The sequence below is a fragment of the Gorilla gorilla genome, chromosome 15 (assembly GCF_029281585.2).
Source record: "Gorilla gorilla gorilla isolate KB3781 chromosome 15, NHGRI_mGorGor1-v2.1_pri, whole genome shotgun sequence".
NCBI lineage: Eukaryota > Metazoa > Chordata > Mammalia > Primates > Hominidae > Gorilla > Gorilla gorilla.
This window is the reverse complement of record NC_073239.2, coordinates 32194977-32212388: the sequence shown is the minus strand read 5'-3', so window position 1 is coordinate 32212388 and position 17412 is coordinate 32194977. Positions and strand designations below refer to the sequence as shown.

The window sequence follows — 17412 nt, the reverse complement described above, 5'->3', positions numbered from 1 at the left end:
AGATGAGCCAAGGTTAGTGAGACAATTTATTTTTATTGCCTAAACTGCAGAGCATTCTCTACACAGCGTAAAGGAGAAGTGGGGCAGCTGCAGGACATGTAGAGAAACCAAACTGGGAAATCTTACAAGGAGTTGAAAAGATTAATGTCCCAACCTGATGAGATTACGGCCTTGAGACAATAAGGTGGAGCAACAGAACAATGGGAAAGAGGACTGGGAGAGAAATCTAAGAACCAGATGGCTTCAGCTCTCTAGAGGAGCTGAGCCTATTCACAGTGCCTAACCTGGAAGCCTGTGAGGAACAGGCCTCAGGCCCTTGCCACGACCTACTTAGGCTACAATTTCCTTTAAGGCAGCCCCTAGCTCTGGGAAGGAATACTGGTAGCCAGTGGCCAGTGTTCGCCGTGGGATCACCTTCTGGCCTTCCAGCAGCATGATGGCACGCTGTCGCCCAAAGACAGCTTGCACCACAGCGCTGGGGAGAGGGATGAAGGCTCGGCGGCCCAGGGCAGCACCCAAGGTCTGGGCAAACTCAGCATTAGTGGCGGAGGATGGAGCCACTCCATTCAGGACCCCGTGCACGTGGTTTGCTTCAAGGGCATGGGTCAGGATTCCTGCCAGGTCCCCGATGTGTATCCAGGGGAAGAATTGGTGGCCTGAGCCGATGGGGCCCCCCAGGCCCAGGCGAAAGGGCAGCAGCATGTGGCCCATGGCACCACCCCCACGGCCCAGCACAACCCCTAGAGCAGGCAAGAGGGAAGGTACAGGGGTCCTCTCAGCCTTGAAGGAGCCCACTGCTCCTCCTGGTTTCTGTTTCCCCTTCCTCACTCTCCCCATGCTGACTTGGCTTTGTAACAGAAGTGAGCAGTATGGCTCTCTTTAAGACCTCACACCTTCTCATCTGCAGGTTGGCTAGAAGTGGTGGCATCCTCTCACTCTGTAATTGTAATCTCAGCTCTCCTAATCCCATCACTTCCCCAGCCCAGAGAAGACATTCCAACCCTGTCTGATACCCAGGCCCGTTTCTCACCTGAGCGCACCACCACCTGGCGTGTAGAATCTCCAGGAAGCCTGGCTGCAGCTTCCCATTTGGTTACGAGGTTGGAGAAAAAGTCAAAGTCCCCTCCTGGGCTGTCTTCATCATACTCCGCAGTCAGACTGGGCTGGTAGTAAGCTGCCGGTGGAACACAATCATTTGCCCTGGGTGTCCTTGGTCCTGCCTGGCTCTCTGTAGTGGAGGCTCCCCTTGGCCTCACCTTCTTTGGCCCTTAGGATCTCCCCATTTGGAGACAGAGCCATTTGGATATCTTCCCCTTGAACTTCTCCATGACCTGAAGCGTTCCTTCCCTGGAGGAACTCTTTGGTTGCAGGGCTAAACTTAGAGGCTGCTAGAGTGTAGTGGTTAAGAACAGGAACTTGGGTACCAGGCGCCTGAATTTTAATCAGCTCCCTCATTTATTAACTCTCTGACTTGATGCAAGTTACTTAACCTCTCTGTATAGAATTTTCACATCTTTAAAATGGGAATAATAGTACCTACCTCATAGGGTTGTTGTAAGGAATAAATGATAATAAGCATAAAACACTTCAAATAGTGGCTGGTGTGTATAATTGTTTCCAATTACTTGGTCCCAAAGGTGACCAGGAACTCTGTTCCTAAAGAACTATGGTGTGAGAAGTAAGGGACTTTGGGATAGGTGGACTTTTCCCTGGCACTGAGTGATGCCACTCCCCACTCTTTTTTCAGGGTCTCAATTTCTTAGTGAAAGTACACAAAGGTCAGGAGAAACATGCATGGATCAAGGGCCTAGGAAGTCATTTTGCCTGGAAAAGATCAGTGCTCTGGTGTGTGCATAGCTACAGAGGTCTGAGTTACCCCGTTCCCCTGGCGAATATAAGGGGCTGGTGATTTGGGGGGCATACCTACACCTGTGACTAAGACCCAGGCCTTGGGGGGTTGTGGGGCTTTGGTGATGGCTTTAGCCAGCAATTGGGTGGTCTCTAGGCGGCTGCCGAGAACCTCTTTTTGGAAGGTTTCATTCCATCTGCAGGAGAAACATGGGAAATAAAAAGCCACTAAATACATAAGTGCACACATCCCTCTCTCTGTCTTTTCCTGGGAGCTATTTCATACCAATTTCTTGTAAAGCCCTGAATTTTGGCTTAAGAGAAACAGTCAATGTCTCCTGTAGACGGAAAGGGCATTCATTTCCTGGGCATCCTGAATTATACGTGAGGACTTAAGCCAATTGGCTGACTGGGTGGAGGAGTGGAGCAGAATGAATAGTCTGGGATATCGGTTTAGTTCGGAATCTGGGAGCTCCATTACCCATAGCTCACAGGTTCTCATCAGTGGGGCACTTTCCTCCCTGTGCTCTAGTGGGTATCAGCTTTAGGGCCCGGGCTGACCTTCGGAGAGGGTTGAGGATGTTCTCTCCGGCCAGGTTGACGGCGGCATCGCAGCTCGGCAGCCCCGATGCAGCGAGCTCATCCTGTCGGAGAAAGCACACAGTGCCCCTGCCCCGCCCTGCGCCGCCCAACTCTGCCCTCCCACCCGCTTCCAGAGGATGGACTTACCCACGTGATCCGGCCGGACCCGGGCTTTCGGGAGACCAACGTCACTTCGTGGCCTCTGGCATTCAGCAGCTGGGTTAGGGCTGTCCCAATGAAGCCTGTCCCGCCACCTGATCGGAAAATACAAATTGTTTATATTCCCGTGGAGTTGGGGTGGGGGCGCCTTCCGTCCCCGCTGTGGCACCCTCTTCCGGCGCCATCCCATCTGACACCAGACTTCTCCCCACTTATCCCCCTCCTCGCGATGCAGAGGTGACACAGGTCACAGGGATTAGGGAGATTCGGCTTCTCGGGCTAGGAGGCCAAGGCCAGGTTGCCTGTGCACTAGACAGTGCCCTCCCGGAAGCGGATTCCCAGTCCTCAATCTCCGACTAAGCCCGCCCAGCACTCTCCCTTTCTGCCCTCCCTCACCCACAAGCACACGCATAGCGACTAGGACCTAACGCGCCTGCGTAAAGTTTAGAGTTTACCTCACCTCAGACGCGACTACGACCTTTCTGCGCATGCCCCTTTCGGGAAGCGCGTTCCAATCGAGGTCGCAATCCTGTGCGTGACCCTTCTCGGCGACCCGGAAAAACTTATAAATATAGGCTGTGTGTTTCAATAGCAAGCGAGGTGGGAGGGATTAGACCGATGGACCCGGAAAGGGCGGAGGAGGGAAGGCTTTAGTGTAGAAAACCAACCAAACCAAACCCAAACCAACAAAACCCTTCACCTAAAACCCGAAGCTACCCAGACCTCAGAATTTTGGATGTCTATTAAGTTGGCGGATCAGTAATGCAAGAGAACCCTTCCACCGGTAATCTGGATTTCTTTCCACTCGGCCAGTTTTTTCTTCTCTCTGTTTCCGCTGGCGCCTTTCTATCAACATTTAAACATTCCAAAGATCCCCCTATATTAAAATAAGCCTTCTCCAGACCTGTTTTTCCTCCAGCTAATATTCTTTTTTTTTTTTGCCTTCATAGCCAAACTTCCCGCAAGTGTGGTTTCCATTTTCTACTTCTTACTTCACTCCTATAGGGTTTGTGCCTTTATCATTCATTTCCTCACTCTCCAAGAACATAAGGTTCCCATGTGTCACCAAATCTAATCCCTAGTTTTCAGTTAGTTTTCTTGACCTCTCAGTATCATTGGGCACCTGCTGATTCCTTCCTCCCTTTGAAAATGTTTGGCTTCAGTGAAAGACATTCTCTTCTCTGCTTTCTCCTACCTTTTTTCAGTCTCTGATGCTTGCTCCACCTCTGCTAAGTTCTTAAAATATTGGTATTCCTCAGAGCTGGATCCTAGGACCTTCTCTTTCCATTCTGCACTTTACCCTAGGCATCTATGCCTTGAATTCAGTTACCAGCCTTTAACAGAAGACATCCCAAATCTCCTGTGCAACTCGGATCTCTCCTCTGAGCTCCTAACCCCTATAAAAACTTTTCACTACACATCTCTTCTTGGACGTCTGAAACCCTATTGATTTTAAATACTGAATCTCTCCCAGATTTATCTAAGAGGGGTCTTTGAAAAGTTCGTGGAAAATGTGTATTATGCTAAAAAGTACATAGGTTTCCAAATTTTTTTTACATCAAGATAAACTTGTACTAACTTGTTATATGACATGTCTGAACAGGATCTGACACACTAAGAAGGCTAGACAGTTTGAAAAGAGCCCCTATCAAAGCAACCTGAATTCTGCTAAAATTGAAGCAAGAACAAACATGGAATTTCTGGTGAAGAATGATGAAATTGATGCCTTATGAAAAGTTTATGAGGACAATGCCCCAAATAAATCAGCAGTCTACAAATGCATAACTCATTTTAAGAAACGAGGAGATGGACAAGCATGGTGGCTCATGCCTGTAATCCCAGCACTTTGGGAGGATTATGCACGAGCCTCTCTCAAGCCCAGGAGTTTGAGACCAGCCTGGGCAACATAGCGAGACCTCATCTCACTAAAAATTTAAAAATTAGCCAAGTGTGGTGGTGCACACCTGTGGTTCCAGTGTCTTTGGAGGCTGAGGCAGGAGGATTGCTTGAGCCCAGCAGTTCAAGGTTGCAGTGAGCTATGATTGCACCACCGTGCTGCAGCCTGGGTAACAGAGTGAGACCCTGTCTCAACAAAAAGGGGAGGAGATGATGTTGAAGATATAGATAGTGGCAGACTATCCACATCACTTTGTGAGGAAAAAAATTCATCTTGTTTGTGCCCTAATTGAAGAGAACTGACAACAGCAGAAACAATAGCCAACACCACAGACATCTCAGTTGGTTCAGTTTACACAATTCTGACTGAAAAGTTACAGTGGAGCAAACTTTCAACTCGATAGGTAACAAAACTGTTGTACCCAAATCTGCTACAGTTAAGAGCAGAGCTTTCAGTGGAAAGTTTAAACAAGTGGGGTCAAGATCCTTGATATGGCTTTGTGACCTCACCCAAATCTCATCTTGAATTGTAATCCCCAGCTATTGAGGGAAAGACCTGGTGGGAGGTGATTGGATCATGGGGGCAGTTTCCCCCATGCTGTCCTCATGGTAGTGAGGGTGTTCCCATGAGATCTGATGGTTTTATAAATAGCAGTTTCCTGTGGGCTTTTCACTCACTGTTTTTCCTGCCACCATGTGAAGAAGGTCTTTGCTTCCCCTTTGCCTTCCACCATGATTATAAGTTTCCTGAGGCCTCCTGGGACATGCGGAATTGTGACTCAATTAAACCTGTTTTCTTTATAAATTACCCAGTCCCCAGCAGTTCTTTATAGAAGTGTGAAAACAGACTAATACAATCCTGAAGCATTTCATCAAAGAATTGTAACAGGAGATGAAACATGGCTTCACCAGTATGATCCTGAAGAAAAAGCACAATCAAAGCAATGGCTATCAAGACGAGGAAGTCAAAGCAAAGCAGACCAGTCAAGAGCAAAGGTAATGGCAACAGTTTTTTTAGGATACTCAAGGTATTTTCCTTGTTGACTTTGTGGAGGACCAAAGAATGATAACATTAATTTGCCTATTGAGAGTGTTTTGGGAAAGTTAGCCAAAGCTTTAGCAGAAAAACACCTGAGAAAGCTTCACCAGACAGTTCTTCTCCACCGTGACAATGCTTTTGCTCATGTCTCTCATCATACAAGAACAATTTTGTTAGAGTTTCAATGGGAAATCTTTAGGCATCCACCTGATTTGGCTCCTTCTGACTTCTTTTTATTTCTTAATCTTAAAAAATTCTGTCAAGGGCACCCAGTTTTCTTCAGTTAATAATGTAAAAAGGACTGTATTGATGTGGTTAAGTCTCCAGGACCCTCAGTTCTTAGGGTGTACTAAATGGCTGGTGTCATTTCTTACGAAAGTGTCTTGAAGTTAGTGGAACTTATGTTGAAAAATAAAGTTTATATTTTATATTTTTTAATCTTTTAATTCATTTTTTCCACAACATTTTGAAATTTCCTCATATTTCCCTCTGTCTCTGCCATCACAATCGTCTTATGAGTTATTCTGTCTTGTGTAAATATCTGCAGTAGTCTCCTAGTAGGTCTTCCTGCTTTTGCATGTTTCTCCTCTCCAAACTATTTCACACATTGCAAGCTGAGTGATCTTTGAAAACCATATGAGGGGAACATTATAGTGGCACGTATAGTTTAAAAAACTCCCAGTTTAAAATTCCTGGATATGCTGGATAAAATTAAACATACCTCCATTTAAATGTATTGCCAAGTTAGCTAGAAAAATAAAAAAATCCCAGAAGCCAAAAAATGAAATGTGTCTTGGGAATGAGGTTGTGACAAAGATTGTTTGCTTGGCCAAACTTTAGTCAGGCTTCTGAACCTTCTAGGCTCATTTGTACACCTCTTTGTAAAATCCAGTTTTCGCAAAGAGCCTTGCTAAGTCAGTTTAGCAAGAACCCCCTCACCCTTGATATCTGATCACTCTTAATCTCTGATCAGGCCCCTCATCCTTCATCCCCTAGGTGATGTCTGATGACCTTGGCCTATCTTCACATGAATCCTGTTAGTTTGGGTTAGCCAGAATCCCTCTTACCCTTGATATTTTTCTCTTACTAATTTTTCATCCACTGACCCCCACCGTATTCGTTGGCTATAAATTCCCACTTGCCCATGTTGTTTCAGTCTTGAACCCAATCTCTCCCACTGCAAGACCACATTGTAGTGGTACCTGTACCTATTGTGATGGAAAGTCTTCCTTACCTTACTCTGTCAAGTGTCACTGAATAATTTTCTTTAACAGGTATTTTGTGACTTTTAGTTTCAGTAACCCAGAGGCTTGGGTGACAGGAGACCATGCCTGAGATCGAAGCAAATTTGGGACTGAGACCCCTGGATAAAGCCCTTGGGCTGTGTTCTCAGATAAAAAGTAAACTTCAAAAGTCCACCTGGTATCAAAGAACATGGCCTGGAAACTTGTTTCTCTAGGCTTTGCTCTTGTCTAGGATTGGTTGTCAAAAAAATTACTGTTCTCTGAGAAGTTGTATCTATTGTCCTGTCCGCCTGCATATTTGTGGTTTGAATTAATTGTTACCTACTTGGCCTAGAAAGCTCTAACCCAAGAATTTAAATTAAGTGTTCCAGATAGAAGACATAAATCTTCCCTTGGTTTGGTTTCATAGGATTTCAATAGATAAAATCCTGCCAAGCATAAACATACAATACAAAATTACAAAACACACAAGGAAACAAAGCACTCTGAGGGTGTCAAATAAAACCAAACCAAAACAAAACAAAAACAGCAGATTTAGACAATCAAAGATTTAAAGTGTTAGAATTTAGAGATATAGAATATAAAATTACCAAAGTTTAAAATGTTTAAGAAAGAGAAGAAATTAAAAACATGAGAAAGAGACAAGATGCTATCAAAAAATACCAGCAGAATTGATAAAAGAACCAACCTGAACTTTGAAAAATTAAAATTTTTTTAATTCAAAAATTTTTTTATTGTACTTTAAGTTCTAGGGTACATGTGCACAATGTGCAGGTTTGTTACATATGTATACATGTGCCATGTTGGTGTGCTGCATCCATTAACTCATCATTTACATTAGGTATTCCTCCTAATGCTATCCCTCCCCCCACACCCACCCCACAATAGGCACCGGTGTGTGATGTTCCCCACCCTGTGTCCAAGCGTTCTTATTGTTCAGTTCCCACCTATGAGTGAGAACATGCAGTGTTTGGTTTTCTGTCCTTGCAAGAATTTGCTCAGAATGATGGTTTCCAGCTTCATCCATGTCCCTACAATGGATCATCCTTTTTAATGGATGCATAGTATTCCATGGTGTATATGTGCCACATTTTCTTAATCCAGTCTATTATTGATTGACATTTGGGTTGGTTCCAAGTTTTTGCTATTGTGAATAGTGCCAAAGTAAACATACATGTGCACGTGTCTTTATAGTAGCATGATTTATAATCCTTTGGGTATATACCCAGTAATGGGATCGCTGGGTCAGATGGTATTTCTAGTTCTAGATCCTTGAGGAATCACCACACTCCCTTCCACACTAGTTTCCACTCCCACCAACAGAGTAAAAGTGTTCCTATTTCTCCACATCCTCTCCAGCACCTGTTGTTTCCTGACTTTTTAATGATTGCCATTCTAACCGGTGTGAGATGGTATCTCATTGTGGTTTTGATTTGCATTTCTCTGATGGCCAGTGATAGTGAGCATTTTTTCATGTGTCTGTTGGCTGCATAAATGTCTTCTTTTCAGAAGTGTCTGTTCATATCCTTCACCCACTTTTTGATGGGGTTGTTTGATTTTTTCTTGTGAATTTGTTTGAGTTCATTGTAGATTCTGGATATCAGCCCTTTGTCAGATGGGTGGATTGCAAAAAATTTTCTCCCATTCTGTAGGTTGCCTGTTCCCTCTCATAGTAGTTTCTTTTGCTGTGCAGAAGCTGTTTAGTTTAATTAGATCCCATTTGTCTATTTTGGCTTTTTTTGCCATTGCTTTTGGTGTTTTAGTCATGAAGTCCTTGCCCATGCCTATGTCCTGAATGGTAATGCCTAGGTTTTCTTCTAGGGTTTTTATGGTTTTAGGTCTAACATTTAAGTCTTTAATCCATCTTGAATTAATTTTTATATAAGGTGTAAGGAAGGGATCCAGTTTCAGCTTTCTACCTATGGCTAGCCAGTTTTCCCAGCACCATTTATTAAATAGGGAATCCTTTCCCTGTTTCTTGTTTTTGTGAGGTTTGTCAAAGATCAGATGGTGGTAGATGTGTGGTATTATTTCTGAGGGCTCTGTTCTGTTCCATTGGTCTATCTCTCTGTTTTGGTACCAGTACGCTGCTGTTTTGGTTACTGTAGCCTTGTAGTATAGTTTGAAGTCCGGTAGCATGATGCCTCCAGCTTTGTTCTTTTGGCTTAGGATTGTCTTGGCAATGCGGCCTCTTTTTTGGTTCCATATGAGCTTTAAAGTAGTTTTTTCCAATTCTGTGAAGAAAGTCATTGGCAGCTCGATGGGGATGGCATTAAATCTATAAATTACCTTGGGCAGCATGGCCATTTCGACGATATTCATTCTTCCTATCCATGAGCATGGAATGTTCTTCCATTTGTTTGTGTCCCCTTTTATTTCATTGAGCAGTGGTTTGTAGTTCTCCTTGAAGAGGTCCTTCACATCCCTTGTGAGTTGTATTCCTAGGTATTTTATTCTCTTTGAAGCAATTGTGAATGGGAGTTCAGTCATGATTTGGCTCTCTCTTTGTCTGTTATTGGTGTTTAGGAATGCTTGTGATTTTTGCACATTGATTTTGTATCCTGAGACTGTTGAAGTTGCTTATCAGCTTAAGGAGATTTTGGGCTGAGATGGTGGGGTTTTCTAAATATACAATCATGTCATCTGCAAACAGGGACAATTTGACTTCCTCTTTTCCTAATTGAATATCTCTTTATTTATTTCTTCTGCCTGATTACCCTGGCCAGAACTTCCAACACTATTTTGAATAGGAGTGGTGAGAGAGGGCATCCCTGTCTTGTACCAGTTTTCAAAGGGAATGCTTCCAGTTTTTGCCCATTCAGTATGATATTGGCTGTGGGTTTGTCATAAATAGCTCTTATTATTTTGAGATACATCCCATCAATACCTAGTTTATTGAAAGTTTTTTGGCATGTAGGGCTGTTGAATTTTGTCTAAGGCCTTATCTGCATCTATTGAGATAATCACGTGGTTTTTGTCTTTGGTTCTGTTTATATGATGGATTACGTTTATTGATTTGTGTATGTTGAACCAGCCTTGCATCCCAGGGATGAAGCCAACTTGATCGTGGTGGATAAGCTTTTTGATGTGGTTTGCCAGTATTTTACTGAGGATTTTTGCATTGATGTTCATCAGGGATATTGGTCTAAAATTCTATTTTTTTGTTGTGTCTCTGCCTGGCTTTGGTATCAGGATGATGCTGGCCTCATAAAATGAGTTAGAGAGGATTCTGTCTTTTTCTATTGATTGGAATAGTTTCAGAAGGAATGGTACCAGCTCCTCTTTGTACCTCTGGTAGAATTCAGCTTTGAATCCGTCTGGTCCCGGACTTTTTTTGGTTGGTAGGCTATTAATTATTGCCTCAATTTCAGAGCCTGTTATTGGTCTATTCAGGGATTCAACTTCTTCCTGGTTTAGTCTTGGGAGGGTGTATGTGTTGAGGAATTTATCCATTTCTTCTAGATTTTCTTTTCTTCTTTCTTTCTTTTTTTTTTTTTTTGAGACGGAGTCTCACTCTGTCACCCAGGCTAGAGTGCTAGAGTGCAGTGGCACTATCTCAGCTCACTGAAAGCTCTGCCTCCCAGGTTCATGCCATTCTCCTGCCTCAGCCTCCTGAGTAGCTGGGACTACAGGTGCCCGCCACCATGCCCGGCTAATTTTTTTGTACTTTTAGTAGAGACTGGGTTTCACCATGTTAGCCAGGATGGTCTCGATCTCCTGACCTTGTGATCCACCCACCTCAGCCTCCCAAAGTGCTGGGATTACAGGCATAAGCCACCGCGCCCGGCCTAGATTTTCTAGTTTATTTGTGTAGAGGTGTTTATAGTATTCTCTGATGGTAGTTTGTATTTCTGTGGGATCAGTGGTGATATCCCCTTTATCATTTTTTATTGCATCTATTTGATTCTTCTCTCTTTTCTTCTTTATTAATCTTGCTAGTGGTCTGCCTATCTTGTTGATCTTTTTGAAAAAACCAGCTCCTGGATTCATTGATTTTTTGAAGGATTTTTTGTGTCTCTATCTCCTTCGGTTCTGCTCTGATCTTAGTTATTTCTTGCCTTCTGCTAGGTTTTGAATGTGTTTGCTCTTGCTTCTCTAGTTCTTTTAATTTTGAGGTTGGGGTGTTGATTTTAGGTCTTTCCTGCTTTCTCTTGGGGGCATTTAGTGCTATCAATTTCCCTCTACACAGTGCTTTAAATGTGTCCCAGATATTCTGGTATGTTGTGTCTTTGTTCTCATTGGTTTCAGAGAACATCTTTATTTCTGCCTTCATTTCGTTATTTACCCAGTAGTCATTCAGGAGCAGGTTGTTCAGTTTCCATGTAGTTGAGCGGTTTTGAGTGAGTTTCTTAATCCTGAGTTCTAGTTTGATTGCACTGTGGTCTGAGAGACAGTTTGTTATAATTTTTATTCTTTTACATTTACTGAGGAGTGCTTTACTTCCAACTGTGTGGTCAATTTTGGAATAAGTGCAATGTGGTGCTGAGAAGAATGTATATTCTGTTGATTTGGGGTGGAGAGTTCTGTAGATGTCTGTTAGGTCAACCTAGTGCAGAGCTGAGTTCAAGTTCTGGATATCCTTGTTAACTTTCTGTCTCGTTGATCTGTCTAATGTTGACAGTGGGGTGTTAAGGTCTCCCATTATTATTGTGTGGGAGTCTAAGTCTCTTTGCAGGTCTCTAAGGACTTGCTTTATGAATTCTGGTGCTCCTGTATTGAGTACATATATATTTAGGATAGTTAGCTCTTCTTGTTGAATTGATCCCTTTACCATTATGTAATGGCCTTCTTTGTCTCTTTTGATCTTTGTTGGTTTAAAGTCTGTTTTATCAGAGACTAGGATTGCAACCCCTGCTTTTTTGTTTTCCATTTGCTTGGTAGAACTTCCTCCATCCCTTTATTTTGAGCCTATGTGTGTCTCTGCATGTGAGATGTGTCTCCTGAATACAGCACACAGATGGGTCTTGACTCTTTATCCAATTTGCCAGTCTCTGTCTTTTAATTGGGGTATTTAGCCCATTTACATTTAGGGTTAATATTGTTATGTGTGAATTTGATCCTGTCATTATGATGTTAGCTGGTCATTTTGCTCGTTAGTTGATGCAGTTTCTTCCTAGCATCGATGGTCTTTACAATTTGGCATGTTTTTGCAGTGGCTGATACTGGTTGTTCCTTTCCATGTTTACTGCTTCCTTCAGGAGCTCTTCTAAGGCAGGTCTGGTGGTGACAAAATCTCTCAGCATTTGCTTGTCTGTAAAGGATTTTATTTCTCCTTCACTTGTGAAACTTAGTTTGGCTGGATATGAAATTCTGGATTGAAAATTCTCTTCTTTAAGAATGTTGAATATTGGCCCCCACTCTCTTCTGGCTTTTAGAGTTTCTGCTGAGAGATCCACTGTTAGTATGATGGGCTTCCCTTTGTGGGTAACCCAGACTTTCTCTCTGGCTGCCCTTAACATTTTTTCCTTCATTTCAACCTTGGTGAATCTGACAATTTTGTGTCATGGGGTTGCTCTTCTCGAGGAGTATCTTTGTGGCATTCTCTGTATTTTCTGAATTTGAATGTTGGCCTGCCTTGCTAGGTTGGGGAGGTTCTCCTGGATAATATCCTGAAGAGTGCTTTCCAACTTGGTTCCATTCTCCCTGTCAATTTCAGGTACACCAGTCAGACATAGATTTGGTCTTTTCACATAGTCCCGTATTTCTTGGAGGCTTTGTTCATTTCTTTTTACTCTTTTTCCTCTAAAATTCTCTTCTTGCTTCATTTCATTCATTTGCTCTTCAATCACTGATACCCTTTTTTCCACTTGACCAAATAGGATACTGAAGCTTGTGCATGCCTCATGTAGTTCTTGTGCCATGGTTTTCAGCTCCATCAGGTCATTTAAGGTCTTCTCTATGCTGTTTATTCTAGTTAGCCATTCATCTAGTCTTTTTTCAAGGTTTTTAGCTTCTTTGTGATGGGTTAAAACATCCTCCTTTAGCTCAGCGAAGTTTGTTATGACCGATCTTCTGAAGCCTGCTTTTGTCAGCTCGTCAAAGTCATTCTCCGTCCAGCTTTGTTCCATTGCTGGCGACGAGCTACATTTCTTTGGAGGAGAAGAGGCATTCTGATTTTTAGAATTTTCAGCTTTTCTGCTCTGGTTTCTCCCCATCTTTGTGGTTTTATCTACCTTTGATCTTTGATGATTGTGACCTACAGATGGGGTTTTGTGTGGATGTCCTTTTTGTTGGTGTCGATGCTATTCCTTTCTGTTTGTTAGTTTTCCTTCTAACAGTCAGGACCCTCAGCTGCAGGTCTGTTGGAGTTTGCTGGAGGTCCACTCCAGACCCTGTTTGCCTGGGTATCACCAGCGGAGGCTGCAGAACAGCAAATGTTCCAGAACAGCAAATGTTGCTGCCTGATCCTTCCTCTGGAAGCTTTGTCTCAGAGGGGCACCTGGCTGTATGAGGTGTCATTTGGCCCTTACTGGGAGATGTCTCCCAGTTAGGCTACTCAGGGGTCAGTGACCCACTTGAGGAGGTAGTCTATCCATTCTCAGATCTCAAACTCTGTGCTGGGAAAACCACTGCTCTCTTGAAAACTGTCAGACAGGGATGTTTAAATTTGCAGAAGTTTCTGCTGCCTTTTGTTCAGCTGTGCCCTTCCCCCAGAGGTGGAGTCTATAGAGGCAGGCAGGCCTCCTTGAGATGTGGTGGGCTTCACCCAGTTCGAGCTTCCTGGCCACTTTGTTTACCTAGTCAAGCCTCAGCAATGGTGGACGCCCCTCCCCCAGCCCAGGCTGCCGCCTCACAGTTCAATCTTGGACTGCTGTGCTAGCAGTGAGCAAAGCTCCATGGGTGTGGGACCTGCTGAGCCATGCATGGGATATAATCTCCTGGTGTGCCGTTTGCTAAGACCATTGGAAAAGCACAGTATTAGGGTGGGAGTGTCCCAATTTTCCAGTTACTGTCTGTCACTGCTTCCCTTGGCTAGGAAAGGGAATTCCCCGACCTCTTGTACTTCCCGGGTGAGGTGATGCCCCACCCTGCTTCAGCTCACACTCTGTGTTCTGCACCCACTGTCCAACAAGTCCCAGTGAGATGAACCCAGTACCTCAGTTGGAAATGCAGAAATCACCCGTCTTCTGCATCGCTCACACTGGGAGCTATAGACTGGAGCTATTCCTATTCGGCCATTTTGGAATGATCCACCCATGATGATTCAAGTTTTAAAATTCAGTGAATGTTTAAACATCAGGGAATAGATTTAGGCATTGGTTAAGAGAGGATTAACTAGATGTGAAGAAATTACCCAGAATGCAACAGAGAAAAAGAGATAGAAAATGTAAAAGAGAAGATATGAGACAAGGATGATAAAGTGAGAAATTATAATTCTTCTATTTGGTGTCCCAGAAGAGAGGAGTCAGAGAAGAGGACAGAGAAAATATTTGATGAAATAATAGCTGATTGTTTTCTAGAATTAAAGAAAGATATGAATCCTCAGATTCAGTAAACAAAATGAGTTTCAAGTAAGATAAATAAAAACAAACCCATACCTAGTTTCATCATAGTAAAACTGGAAAAACAAAGAGAGATGTTAAAAGTAGTCAAAAAGAAGACAGATTATCTATAAAGAAATGCCTTTTTTTTTTGAGATGGAGTCTCTCTGTTGCTCAGAGTGGTGTGCAGTGGCAGGATCTCAGCTCACTGCAACCTCCACTTCCTGGGTTCAAGTGAGTCTCCTGCCTTAGTTTCCTGAGTACCTGGGATTATGGGCATATGCCACCACAGCCAGCTAATTTTTGTATATTTAGTAGAGATGGGGTTTTGCCATGTTGGCCAGTCTGCTCTCCAACTCCTGACCTCAATCGATCCACTGCCTCAGCCTCCCAAAGTACAGGCACGAGCCACCATGCCCAGCCTAAGAAATGACAATTAGACACCTGACACATCAGCTGCAACAATATCATCTAATGGAATAATATCTCAAGCTTGAAGAGAAAATAATTACCAACCTAGAATTGCTTACCAACACATTATTCAAGAATGACAGTGCCGAGACCAGCTCGGTCATGGAGACCCTAACCTGGCGGCGCTAGAGGAATTAAAGACACACATACAGAAATATAGGATGTGGAGTGGGAAATCAGGGGTTTCATAGCCTTCAGAGCTGAGAGCCCTGAACAGAAATTTACCCACGTATTTATTGACAGCAAGCCAGTGATAAGCATTGTTTCTATAGATTATAAATTTACTAAAAGTATTCCTTATGGGAAACAAAGGGATGGGCTGAAACAAAGGGATGGGCTCTGGCTAGTTATCTGCAGCAGGAACATGTCCTTAAGGCACAGATTGCTCATGCTATTGTTTGTGGTTTAAGAACACCTTTAAGTGGTTTTCCACCCTGGGTGGGCCAGGTGTTCCTTGCCCTCATTCCAGTAAACCCACTACCTTCGGCATGGGGGTCATGGCCATCACGAACATGTCACAGTGCTGCAGAGATTTTGTTTATGGCCACTTTTGGGGCCAGTTTATGGCCAGATTTGGGGGCCTATTCCCAACATGAAGGTAAAACAAGGATACTTTTTAGACAAACAAAAACTGAGAGCATTTGCCACCATCAGACTTAATATACTTTGTCAGGAAAAAAGGAAATGATCTGAAAAGGAAAATGTAAGATGCAGGAAAATAGTGATCAAAGGAATTGATAAAGTTGATAAATATAAATATTTACTATATTAAGCAACAACAATAATGTTTAATTTGTGGGTAAAAATTAAAAATATTAGTCACCAGTAATAAGTAGTAAGAGAAATATTTGACTGGAGTTGAATTGTTATGAAAAATATAGCAATACTGAATAATGTTAAACTTTGTTAAATGTAAATTTAAAAATTAAGGCTAAATATTGCATATTAGAAGTAAAGTGTGCACTTCTAAATCAGTAGAGGGAAACAATTGAATAAGATAATCTAATCAATTTAAAAGTTATCAGGAAAAGATAAAAAGAGGATGCTTAGAAAAAACTAGAAAGGCCAAAATAAGATAATAGAAATAATCAGTAACCATAATAAATTTAAATGGAGTAAGAAATTAAATTAACTAGATGTATCTAGAGTTACAAATTTCAAAAGAAGTGAATCTCACAACTATAATGTTAAACAAAAAAGAAGTTGCAGAAAAGTACCTACAATATAATGCTATTTACCTAGAGATGAAAAGTATGCAAAATTATACTTTTTTTTATTGAGGGGCTAAATATATTTGTAGTTAAAATAAAAAGAAATGCAAGGGAATGATGATGATGGGTAGAATAGTAATGTGATCAAGGAGGAGTACCCTGGGAAATTTAACTTCTTATTTCTTAGGGTGTATTCATTTTATTTTTGGTATATCTGAAATATTTCACAATATACAAAAATGTGTAGTGGATTTAAGATATGTTGTCATATTTCAGATGTATGGAAACATAACTTTATTTTCTGTAATTGAACACAACTTGCTCATAAACATTTCTCATTGGAAGTGGTATAAACTTAAACTCATCCAACAAAGTTAATTATAATTTCTAGTTTAAAACTCATATACTCAGTTTTCTCTGGGTAAATTCTTAGTCTTTCAGCATGCCTTGTCCCTTTTCTCCTTTCCTTCTCCTAGCTAGACACCCAGGTGTAGCAGGCCCTTTGGCAGGCACTGTTATGTAGTCCTCAGTGCCTGCTTGGAAGGGTCTCATCTCCTTTGGCCTTTGGATCTTGCCTGCTGAGATCAGCTAAGGCACAGCTGGTTAGGCCAGATGTCTGGGCAGTGTTTTGGCCACTGCTTCTGATACCCATGGCTCTTGCCTTGATATCAGAGTTCCACAGCATCTGCTGGATGATGAAGAAACACTTGGCTTGCCTCTGGCCAACAGAATGGAATGCATGGGCATTGATGAGGGTCCCCTCAGGCTCACCTCTTGGTAATTTTTCACAGTCATTACTGCTCAGGCACCTTATTGTGATCTAGTTATATGTTGCTGTTAACAAATTATCTCAAAAGTTAGTGGTTTGAAACAACAATAGTATTTATTATCTTTTACAGTCTTGTGGGTTAGGAATATGGTAGCAGTTTAGCTCGGTGGTTGTGGGGTGTGGCTCACAGTCTCTCATGAGGTTATACTCAAGATATCAGCTAGGGCTGCAATCATCTGGATACTTGACTGGGGCTGGAGGATCCTCTTTCAAAAAGACTTGCTCACATGCTGTTGCAGGAGGCTTCATTCCTTGCTGATTGTTTCTCGCCATGTGGACCTCTCCACATGGCTGCTTGAGTATCCTTATGACATGGCAGCTGGCTTCCCTGGCGTGAGTGATTCAAGAGAGTGAGAATGAGGAGAAAGCTTCAATACCTCTAATGACTAATCTAATCTCAGTGTAACATACAGGTACTTTTATCACAATCTATTTGTTAGATGTGAGTCACTGAGTTGAAGGGGAGAGAAATTTGGCTGTAAAACTTTTAAAGGGAATAGAGTCAAATAATTTGTTGGCACATTTTAAAACCAACAGAAGCTCTGTGCTGCATTTAGGGCTTCTCTGAGATGCTTGTAGACTCTCTCAGTTGTGCCTGGGAATTGTGGTACAATCCTTGTTATTTTTAGATGCCTCTTTTACCTCTCCAGGT

General features: G+C 42.5%; 1 protein-coding gene and 1 long non-coding RNA gene across 5 annotated transcripts; one reads left to right on the top strand and one right to left on the bottom strand.

Moving 5' to 3' along the window:
- Window positions 1-13: 13 nt before the first annotated feature.
- Window positions 14-3136, bottom strand: SDR39U1 (short chain dehydrogenase/reductase family 39U member 1). 4 transcript variants are annotated; one of them, XM_019009782.2, is made up of 7 exons: window positions 2986-3047; window positions 2578-2684; window positions 2410-2492; window positions 1924-2045; window positions 1257-1388; window positions 1031-1174; window positions 14-740 (listed from the first exon to the last, which is right to left on the bottom strand). In XM_019009782.2, the coding sequence occupies exons 1-7, from the start codon at window positions 2999-3001 to the stop codon at window positions 331-333; spliced, it is 1014 nt and encodes a 337-aa protein (XP_018865327.1). In that variant the 5' UTR covers window positions 3002-3047; the 3' UTR covers window positions 14-330. The 4 variants fall into 4 exon arrangements, with proteins under 4 accessions (XP_018865327.1, XP_018865328.1, XP_063553800.1 ...); XM_019009783.2 differs by lacking the exon at window positions 1257-1388; XM_063697730.1 differs by lacking the exons at window positions 1257-1388; window positions 1924-2045; window positions 2986-3047 and adding an exon at window positions 3050-3136.
- Window positions 3137-3156: 20 nt separating this feature from the next.
- Window positions 3157-5962, top strand: LOC109023172 (uncharacterized). Its single transcript, XR_002002536.4, has 2 exons — window positions 3157-3373; window positions 4193-5962. It is a non-coding gene; the product is annotated as an uncharacterized lncRNA (long non-coding RNA).
- Window positions 5963-17412: the final 11450 nt, after the last annotated feature.